At 47.1% G+C, this 11674-nt stretch overlaps 1 protein-coding gene across 1 annotated transcript in view; it reads right to left on the reverse strand.

The window, feature by feature from the left end:
• Positions 1-528: 528 nt before the first annotated feature.
• Positions 529-11674, reverse strand: part of LOC125535122 (1-aminocyclopropane-1-carboxylate oxidase homolog 3-like) — a 30291-nt gene continuing 19145 nt past the window's right edge. The window contains exon 2 of the mRNA XM_048698175.2: positions 529-1392. Coding sequence (XP_048554132.1) covers positions 1269-1392 — 124 coding nt within the window. The 3' untranslated portion in view covers positions 529-1268. The remainder of the gene's footprint in view (positions 1393-11674) is intronic.

An 11674-nucleotide genomic window follows, 5' to 3' on the forward strand; every position in this document is an offset into this window, starting at 1 on the left:
CTGCCCAAACCGTGATAAGGTCCAGGCCACTTCCATCCACACCTGCCCAAACCGAGATGGCCGGCCAGAGGCTTGGTGATCGGATCTCGAGATCCATCATCTTGTCCCGGCTGCAAGTAGGGAAGACATGGTTGCCGGTGAAAACCGGGCCGACGGCAGGCGATGGCGGCGTTCTCGCCGTTACCTTGATGGAGGTATCGTCGTGTAACTACTGTCGACCCACTCGTGCTGCTCCGGGGGAAACCCTAGGATCTGGTGTTCCAGATCGGACGATGGCGGCACTGCAGTGTCGTTTCTCTCTTGGGAGCATCGTTTGCGAAGCAGCGCTGGATGTCAGAGGCAGGAGGTGGAGCGGCTTCATCTTGCACGGAGCTTCGGTGGTGATGTCAAGTCATGCCTGACCGACAAGTGCTACGCTTTGTCATGCCTGCTCGGCAGGTGCTACGCACGACAGATCTTCCAAGGACTTCAAGATGTGTCGGCTGGTGATACCTGGCAGCATGGCGCTGAGGTGTATCAGTGGCGCAGGGAGGAGGTGCCGTTTGGCGCCGTGGTGGCGTAGACGATAGCTAGACCGAGCAAGGTTGATGCATCAGTACAGTTCTAAAGATGGAGCGGTGGCAGTTGGCGGCGGCGGCATCTGAGTGCACGCGCGGACCGGTGAGACCCATGCCCGGCAGGCGTTCTGGATGGGATCTCAGGTCTTAGATGTTAGGTTTGGTTGCAATGTCTGTTTGGTATTAGGCCCAGGCTACTTGCGCCCCTTCATCAGCTGGATAGAGGTGCTTAGACTGCGGCTTTAGTCTTACTTTTGTATTACTTTGTAAAGTCTTGTGAGAATAATTAATAAAGTGGCCGTATGCATCGCCCAGATGCAGAGGCCGAGGGTCATCCTCCTTTTCTAAAAAAAAACAGCTCTGTCAGATAGTGCAACAATGCTACTAGAAAAAATAACTGAAGATTGGACAGTTTGCCAATTCCTATGTTGCTCAACAGCTCAAGCCGAAATGAATGGTATATTAACATCGTCTATACTATCAGGACACAAACTAAACATCACAGTTCACAACAGGAAATCAGAGAATGCAGTTTTTGTATTTAACCCGATGGAGTAGTAATGCTTGACGTAATCTCTCACAAGGGTCTCCCTGTATAACAGTGGGTTCCAATCAGACAACAGCTCCTTGATCGGACCATACATCCTCGTCGAGGCAGGGTGGAAATGTGTCCTGAAGATGCTCGAACAAGTAGCTCGCTTTGAGTATGACTTATCCTTGGTTGCACTCTATATCTACCAGGTAGCTCGGTTTGAGCCCAACAGCATAGGAGAGCAGCTCGAACAAGGTGCTCCCCAAATTCTTCACTTGTACGGCATATTCAAACAGAGCATCGCTGCAAATCAACAAAAAGAAAATCTCATAAACGAATTACGTTCAATGCGAAGTAATTTTGATAAGTAAGGATTAGCTCGCTCCAATGGAAGTAGTATCGTTTGGTTCACTCATTTCAGCTGTGCTCTTAAGCATTCATAGTAAATATATATATAGGTGGTTCTGCTGAAATCTGAGATGAGCTCAAGGCCCATATTGCAATTTCCGGAAAATCTCTAAGGGTCCATGTGGGTTATATGGCACTAGGTGTGGTGGGAAGTTTAGTCCCACCCCGGAAGTGGAAGGAGAGCTGGAGTGGTTTATAAGGGTTTCTCTTCTACATGCTATTGGAGCTTGAGAAGAGAAGAGGCCCTCGCGCACTCCTCCTCCCCTGCCCGCCTCGCCACGCCACGCCTCGTCACGACGCGCCGCGGGTTGCGGGATTGAGCCGAGCCGAGCTCACACGTCGAGCCCACGTCTCTCCACGCGGCTGCGCCTATAAGTATGCGGTGTCTCCTAACCCTAGCCGCCACGAACAGATCACATCTGCTCACACGCACGCCCACCGTCGTTCCTTTGCTGCTGCTGCCGCCGGTGACTCCATCCCGTCCGCCGCATGCACGGTCGACAGGAGAGCAGGTCTCCGAAACCACGCCCTTCTGGTTCCTGTACGGGGTGTGGGGCGAATAGGTTTTTGGGCAGCGATTACGCGACTGCTCGCTTCCGATCGTCTACTTCCTCTATGCCCGCGTCGCCTTCATCATCACCATGTCCACCGCCGCCGAGAAAGCTGAAGCCGACAAGAAGGCCGCCGAGGACGCCGCTGCTGCCACCAAAGCCGCGGCCTCTGCGTGGCCTACTGGAGGGTATAACTCGTTTATCCCGCTCCTGATTATTTTCATATTAGCAGTACTAGCAGTATGTGTAGATTTGTCTACTGTTTGCTTAGTACGTGCATGTTTAAATCAGAGTCAGTACGTCATCAACTTAGTCAATGCCATGCTAGTGATTTACTCATGGATTAATTTAATCGAGAAATTGCCTATTTACTCAACAGGTTCCACACCCACCATGAAAATCATACTACCATACCATCAGTACTAACCAAAGATTACACCAATTGTAAAAAGAGATAGAGAAAGCAGTAGCCGGTGCAGGGAGCGAGATGTATATTATAGAGCAGTTCCACGATTACAAGATGGTTGAAAACCGTCCTGTATTGGAGCAGGCTCATGAGATAATATGCATTGTTAAGGAACTTGAGCTTCTCAAGTGCGAGTTACCGGGCAAGTTTGTCGCGGGCTGCATAATCGCTAAGCTCCCTAATTCCTGGAGGAACTTTTCCACCACTCTGAAACATCAGAGGCGTGAATTCTCTGTGGAGGATGTCATTGGCCATCTGAGTGTTGAGCAGAATTCGAGGGCAAAAGACTCGCATGGAAAAGGGGCCGAAGGGACTTCTATTGCCAACATGGTGAACCAGAAGAACTTCAACTCCCACAAGGCCAAGGGAAAGAACGGTGTCCAACACAATACCGACTTTAAGAAGAAGGGTAAGAAGACCTTCAAGAAGAACAAGAAGGACGAGGGCTGCTTTACTTGTGGTTCGGTTGAACATTGGGCCAACAAGTGCCCAAACAAGTACAAGAAGTCAGGACAGGACTCCAAGTCTGTCAACATGATTGTGGGCAACAATGAGAATGGTGCATCTGGGTACGGTAATTTATTTACTGTTTTTTCAGTGTTTCAACCCAACGATTGGTGGGTGGACACAGGTGCAGGTGTTCATGTGTGTGCTGACATTTCATTGTTCACTTCTTACCAGGTCACAGGTCACGGGTCCGTATTGATGGGGAATGGCGCGAGTGCTTCTGTTCATGGTGTTGGCACAGTCGATCTGAAGTTTACTTCGGGAAGGATCGTGCAGCTGAAGAACGTGCAGCATGTCCCCGCCATCAAGAAGAACCTCGTTAGTGGCTCCCTTCTATGTAGAGAAGGGTTTAAGTTGGTTTTCGAGTCTAATAAATTAGTTGTTACCAAATATGTACTCTTTGTTGGAAAAGGTTATGAGAGCGGAGGGATGTTCCGCCTTTCCCTCGCAGATTTTTGTAATAAAGTCGTGAAGCATATTCATTCGAATGTTAATGAATCTGAAGTTTGGCATTCATGTCTTTGTTACATTAGTTTTGGTGTTATGACGCGGCTAGCCAAGTTGGATTTAATCCCGAGTTTCACTTTAGCCAAAGGTTCTAAGTGCCTTTCATGTGTGCAAGCTAAGCAACCTCGCAAGCCTCATAAGGCCGCGGAGGAGAGACACCTGGCACCATTAGAACTCATACATTCTGATCTTTACGAGATGAATGGTGTGTTGACTAAAGGTGGAAAGAGATACTTCATGACATTGATAGATGATTCCACTAGATATTGCTATGTGTATCTGTTAAATACTAAAGATGAGGCTCTACACTACTTTAAAATCTATAAGGCAGAAGTTGAAAATCAACTTGAAAAGAAAATTAAACGAGTCCGGTCAGATCGTGGTGGAGAGTACTTCTCGAGTGAGTTTGATTCCTTCTGTGCGGAACACGGCATTATTCATGAGAGGACACCTCCCTATTCACCCCAGTCAAACGGGGTTGCCGAGTGGAAAAACCGTACTCTAACTGATTTGGTTAACGCCATGTTAGATGCATCGGGTTTATCCAAGGCATGGTGGGGGGAGGCTATATTGACGGCATGTCATGTCCTGAATAAAGTTCCGACAAAGGATAGTGAGATCACTCCCTATGAGAAATGGGCAAAGAGAAGGACGACACTCTCGTACTTGCGCACTTGGGGCTGTTTGGCGAAAGTCAACGTGCCGATCCCCAAAAAGCGTAAGCTTGGACATAAGACCGTGGACTGCATTAACTTGGCTATAGAGTTCTAGTAGTGAAATCTGAGGTACCTGACCAGAAGATCGGTACAATTATGGAGTCTAAGGATGCTACATTCTTTGAGGATATTTTTCCTATGAGAGATATGCAAAGCACTTCTAGACAGGAATCTGAGGAGACTCCTGAACCTGCCATCCCTATGGAATATTATGAACAAACACATGATGAAAATCCTGAGGAGGATGACGAGGAAACCCTTGGTAGGGGCAAGAGACAAAGGACTGCAAAGACCTTTGGTGATGATTTCTTCGTGTACCTCGTGGATGATACTCCCACTTCTATTTCAGAAGCGTATGCCTCTCCAGAAGCTGACTACTGGAAGGATGCGGTCCGTAGCGAGATGGATTCCATCATGGCCAACGGGACATGGGAGATCACTAACCGTCCCTATGGTTGCAAACCACTGGGATGTAAGTGGGTGTTCAAAAAGAAGCTTAGGCCCGATGGTACGATTGAAAAGTACAAGGCTAGGCTTGTGGCCAAGGGCTATGACCAGCAAGAAGAGGAAGATTTCTTTGATACTTATTCACCTGTGGCTAGACTGACCACCATTCGAGTATTACTCTCGTTGGCGGCCTCACATGGTCTTCTCGTCCATCAGATGGATGTTAAGACGGCTTTTCTAAATGGAGAGCTAAAGGAGGAAATCTACATGCAACAGCCTGATGGCTTTGTGATAGATGGTCAGGAAAGAAAGGTGTGTAGGTTGATAAAATCTTTATATGGCCTGAAACAAGCACCTAAGCAATGGCATGATAAGTTTAATACAACTCTGACATCTGTTGGTTTCGTTGTTAATGAGGCTGACAAATGTGTATACTATCGCCATGGTGGGGGCGAAGGAGTTATATTGTGCTTGTATGTTGATGACATACTGATATTCGGAACAAACCTCAAAGTCATTGAGGAGGTCAAATCGTTTCTATCTCAGAACTTTGAGATGAAAGACCTTGGTGTGGCTGATGTTATCTTGAACATCAAGCTACTGAGAGATAATGAGGGTGGGATCACACTTCTGCAATCCCATTACGTTGAGAAGGTGTTGAGTCGTTTTGGATATTCGGACTGCACACCATCTCAAACACCATATGATCCTAGCGTATTGATTCGAAAGTCCAAAGGCATGGCTAAAGATCAATTGAGATACTCTCAAATCATTGGTTCACTGATGTACCTAGCGAGCGCAACGAGGCCTGACATCGCGTTTGCTGTGAGCAAACTGAGCCGGTTTGTTTCCAAACCGGGTGTGTACATTGGCATGCTGTTGAGAGAGTTATGCGCTATCTGAAAGGTACTATGAACTATGGACTTCACTATACCGGATACCCGTCGGTACTTGAAGGGTATAGTGATGCGAATTGTATCTCTGATGCTGATGAGATGAAGGCCACAACTGGGTATATGTTTACTCTTGGAGGTGGCGCTGTTTCCTGGAAGTCTTGCAAGCAAACGATCTTAACGAGATCGACAATGGAAGCAGAGTTAACGGCATTAGACACATCTGGTGTTGAAGCGAGATGGCTTCGAGATCTTTTGATGGACTTGCCATTGGTTGATAAACCGGTTCCGGTTATCCTTATGAACTGTGACAATCAGACTGTCATCACCAAGGTGAAGAGTTCAAAGGACAACATGAAGTCCACCAAACACATAAGAATGAGATTAAAAGCTGTTAGAAAATTAAGAAACTCCGGAGCGATAGCGTTGGACTATGTCCATACAGCTAAGAATCTGGCAGATCCCTTTACAAAAGGGCTATCACGTGTTGTGATAGATAATGCATCGAGGGATATGGGTATGAGACCCACATGAGTTGCCATGGTGGTAACCCAACCTATGTGATCGGAGATCCCGTGAACTAGGACCTGGGAAAACAAGCCAGTGGTGAACTGAGGAGAGTAACTATACTAACCCACTCCGTTGGAGATGCAATACTCTCGATACTGTATGGTAGGATGACTACGGTCTCAATGTGTTCCAAAGCTTATAAAAGCAAGATGCTATCCTACAGAGCGATCTTTGGAGGAACACACCTATATGAGCCCGACTGCTGGTCACAGTCTATGAGATTGGGGTGATCTCTAGTAAGCTCATGAATAGGCCAAGAGTGTGACTTATATGCTCCACCCGAGGGGTCAGCCTTCGGCAGCCTAGTACTAGTAAGACATGTAGTGAAACTTCTTTACGCCAAACTGACAATTCAAGGCATAGTCCATTGTTCAGTTGTGAAGGAGTGTAGCCACTTGTTCTAGGTGAAGTTCAACCTTAACAGGTCTTTACTGAAACACTGGTATATCGAAACAGCAATTGGAACAGAGGACACAATGGGCCCTCGAGATCTGGTGGGGGATTGCTGAAATCTGAGATGGGCTCTAGGCCCATATTGCAATTTCTGGAAAATCTCTAAGGGCCCATGTGGGTTATATGGCACTAGGTGTGGTGGGAAGTTTAGTCCCACCCCGGAAGTGGAAGGAGAGCTGGAGTGGTTTATAAGGGTTTCTCTTCTACATGCTATTGGAGCTTGAGAAGAGAAGAGGCCCTCGCGCACTCCTCCTCCTCCGCCCGCCTCGCCACGCCACGCCTCGTCACAACACGCCGCGGGTTGCGGGATTGAGCCGAGCCGAGCTCACACCTACGCGCTTATTTTTGCCAGTCACTAATGGAGAGTTTTCTGGCAGCTGGGCCACGATCTGAGACGTCGGATCGTGGGCTCTCACGGACTCGGACGTGGGTCGAGCCCACGTCTCTCCACGCGGCTGCGCCTATAAGTATGCGGTGTCTCCTAACCCTAGCCGCCACGAACAGATCACATCTGCTCACGCGCACGCCCACCGTCGTTCCTTTGCTGCTGCTGCCGCCGGTGACTCCATCCCGTCCGCCGCGTGCACGGTCGACGGGAGAGCAGGTCTCCGAAACCACGCCCTTCTGGTTCCTGTACGGGGTGAGCGGCGAATAGGTTTTTGGGCAGCGATTACGCGACTGCTCGCTTCCGATCGTCTACTTCCTCTACGCCCGCGTCGCCTTCATCATCACCATGTCCACCGACTCCGATCGTGCCGCCGCCGAGAAAGCTGAAGCCAACAAGAAGGCCGCCGAGGACACCGCTGCTGCCACCAAAGCCGCAGCCTCTACGTGGCCTACTGGAGGGTATAACTCGTTTATCCCGCTCCTGATTATTTTCATATTAGCAGTACTAGCAGTATGTGTAGATTTGTCTACTGTTTGCTTAGTACGTGCATGTTTAGATCAGAGTCAGTACGTCATCAACTTAGTCAGTACGTCATCAACTTAGTCAATGCCATGCTAGTGATTTACTCATGGATTAATTTAATCGAGAAATTGCCTATTTACTCAACAGGTTCCACACCCACCATGAAAATCATACTACCATACCATCAGCACTAACCAAAGATTACACCAATTGTAAAAAGAGATAGAGAAAGCAGTAGCCGGTGCAGGGAGCGAGATGTATATTATAGAGCAGTTCCACGATTACAAGATGGTTGAAAACCGTCCTGTATTGGAGCAGGCTCATGAGATAATATGCATTGTTAAGGAACTTGAGCTTCTCAAGTGCGAGTTATCGGGCAAGTTTGTCGCGGTCTGCATAATCGCTAAGCTCCCTAATTCCTGGAGGAACTTTGCCACCACTCTGAAACATCAGAGGCGTGAATTCTCTGTGGAGGATGTCATTGGCCATCTGAGTGTTGAGCAGAATTCGAGGGCAAAAGACTCGCACGGAAAAGGGGCCGAAGGGACTTCTGTTGCCAACATGGTGAACCAGAAGAACTTCAACTCCCACAAGCCCAAGGGAAAGAACGGTGTCCAACACAATACCGACTTTAAGAAGAAGGGTAAGAAGACCTTCAAGAAGAACAAGAAGGACGAGGGCTGCTTTACTTGTGGTTCGGTTGAACATTGGGCCAACAAGTGCCCAAACAAGTACAAGAAGTCAGGCCAGGACTCCAAGTCTGTCAACATGATTGTGGGCAACAATGAGAATGGTGCATCTGGGTACGGTAATTTATTTACTGTTTTTTCAGTGTTTCAACCCAACGATTGGTGGGTGGACACAGGTGCAGGTGTTCATGTGTTAGCTGACATTTCATTGTTCACTTCTTACCAGGTCACAGGTCACGGGTCCGTATTGATGGGGAATGGCGCGAGTGCTTCTGTTCATGGTGTTGGCACGGTCGATCTGAAGTTTACTTCGGGAAGGATCGTGCAGCTGAAGAACGTGCAGCATGTCCCCGCCATCAAGAAGAACCTCGTTAGTGGCTCCCTTCTATGTAGAGAAGGGTTTAAGTTGGTTTTCGAGTCTAATAAATTAGTTGTTACAAAATATGGACTCTTTGTTGGAAAAGGTTATGAGAGCGGAGGGATGTTCCGCCTTTCCCTCGCAGATTTTTGTAATAAAGTCGTGAACCATATTCATTCGAATGTTAATGAATCTGAAGTTTGGCATTCACGTCTTTGTCACATTAGTTTTGGTGTTATGACGCGGCTAGCCAAGTTGGATTTAATCCCGAGTTTCACTTTAGCCAAAGGTTCTAAGTGCCTTTCATGTGTGCAAGCTAAGCAACCTCGCAAGCCTCATAAGGCTGCGGAGGAGAGACACCTGGCACCATTAGAACTCATACATTCTGATCTTTGCGAGATGAATGGTGTGTTGACTAAAGGTGGAAATAGATACTTCATGACATTGATAGATGATTCCACTAGATATTGCTATGTGTATCTGTTAAATACTAAAGATGAGGCTCTACACTACTTTAAAATCTATAAGGCAGAAGTTGAAAATCAACTTGAAAAGAAAATTAAACGAGTCCGGTCAGATTTTGGTGGAGAGTACTTCTCGAGTGAGTTTGATTCCTTCTGTGCGGAACACGGCATTATTCATGAGAGGACACCTCCCTATTCACCCCAGTCAAACGGGGTTTCCGAGCGGAAAAACCGTACTCTAACTGATTTGGTTAACGCCATGTCAGATACATCGGGTTTATCCAAGGCATGGTGGGGGGAGGCTATATTGACGGCATGTCATGTCCTGAATAAAGTTCCGACAAAGGATAGTGAGATCACTCCCTATGAGAAATGGGCAAAGAGAAGGACGACACTCTCGTACTTGCGCACTTGGGGCTGTTTGGCGAAAGTCAACGTGCCGATCCCCAAAAAGCGTAAGCTTGGACATAAGACCGTGGACTGCATTAATTTGGGCTACGCTAAGAACAGCGTTGGCTATGGATTTCTAGTAGTGAAATCTGAGGTACCTGACCAGAAGATCGGTACAATTATGGAGTCTAAGGATGCTACATTCTTTGAGGATATTTTTCCTATGAGAGATATGCAAAGCACTTCTAGACAGGAATCTGAGGAGACTCCTGAACCTGCCATCCCTATGGAATATTATGAACAAACACATGATGAAAATCCTGAGGAGGATGACGAGGAAACCCTTGGTAGGGGCAAGAGACAAAGGACTGCAAAGACCTTTGGTGATGATTTCTTCGTGTACCTCGTGGATGATACTCCCACTTCTATTTCAGAAGCGTATGCCTCTCCAGAAGCTGACTACTGGAAGGATGCGGTCCGTAGCGAGATGGATTCCATCATGGCCAACGGGACATGGGAGATCACTGACCGTCCCTATGGTTGCAAACCACTGGGATGTAAGTGGGTGTTCAAAAAGAAGCTTAGGCCCGATGGTACGATTGAAAAGTACAAGGCTAGGCTTGTGGCCAAGGGCTATGACCAGCAAGAAGAGGAAGATTTCTTTGATATTTATTCACCTGTGGCTAGACTGACCACCATTCGAGTATTACTCTCGTTGGCGGCCTCACATGGTCTTCTCGTCCATCAGATGGATGTTAAGACGGCTTTTCTAAATGGAGAGCTAAAGGAGGAAATCTACATGCAACAGCCTGATGGCTTTGTGATAGATGGTCAGGAAAGAAAGGTGTGTAGGTTGATAAAATCTTTATATGGCCTGAAACAAGCACCTAAGCAATGGCATGATAAGTTTAATACAACTCTGACATCTGTTGGTTTCGTTGTTAATGAGGCTGACAAATGTGTATACTATCGCCATGGTGGGGGCGAAGGAGTTATACTGTGCTTGTATGTTGATGACATACTGATATTCGGAACAAACCTCAAAGTCATTGAGGAGGTCAAATCGTTTCTATCTCAGAACTTTGAGATGAAAGACCTTGGTGTGGCTGATGTTATCTTGAACATCAAGCTACTGAGAGATAATGAGGGTGGGATCACACTTCTGCAATCCCATTACGTTGAGAAGGTGTTGAGTCGTTTTGGATATTCGGACTGCACACCATCTCAAACACCATATGATCCTAGCGTATTGATTCGAAAGTCCAAAGGCATGGCTAAAGATCAATTGAGATACTCTCAAATCATTGGTTCACTGATGTACCTAGCGAGCGCAACGAGGCCTGACATCGCGTTTGCTGTGAGCAAACTGAGCCGGTTTGTTTCCAAACCGAGTGATGTACATTGGCATGCTGTTGAGAGAGTTATGCGCTATCTGAAAGGTACTATGAACTATGGACTTCACTATACCGATACTCGTCGGTACTTGAAGGGTATAGTGATGCGAATTGGATCTCTGATGTTGATGAGATGAAGGCCACAACTGGGTATATGTTTACTCTTGGAGGTGGCGCTGTTTCCTGGAAGTCTTGCAAGCAAACGATCTTAACGAGATCGACAATGGAAGCAGAATTAACGGCATTAGACACATCTGGTGTTGAAGCGAGATGGCTTCGAGAGCTTTTGATGGACTTGCCATTGGTTGATAAACCGGTTCCGGCTATCCTTATGAACTGTGACAATCAGACTGTCATCACTAAGGTGAAGAGTTCAAAGGACAACATGAAGTCCACCAAACACATAAGAATGAGATTAAAAGCTGTCAGAAAATTAAGAAACTCTGGAGCGATAGCGTTGGACTATGTCCATACGGCTAAGAATCTGGCAGATCCCTTTACAAAAGGGCTATCACGTGTTGTGATAGATAATGCATCGAGGGAGATGGGTATGAGACCCACATGAGTTGCCATGGTGGTAACCCAACCTATGTGATCGGAGATCCCGTGAACTAGGACCTGGGAAAACAAGCCAGTGGTGAACTGAGGAGAGTAACTATACTAACCCACTCCGTTGGAGATGCAATACTCTCGATACTGTATGGTAGGATGACTACGGTCTCAATGTGTTCCAAAGCTTATAAAAGCAAGATGCTATCCTACAGAGCGATCTTTGGAGGAACACACCTATATGAGCCCGACTGCTGGTCACAGTCTATGAGATTGGGGTGATCTCTAGTAAGCTCATGAATAGGCCAGGAGT

The sequence above is a fragment of the Triticum urartu genome, chromosome 2A (assembly GCF_056163025.1).
Source record: "Triticum urartu cultivar PI428250 chromosome 2A, HENAU_Tu73, whole genome shotgun sequence".
NCBI lineage: Eukaryota > Viridiplantae > Streptophyta > Magnoliopsida > Poales > Poaceae > Triticum > Triticum urartu.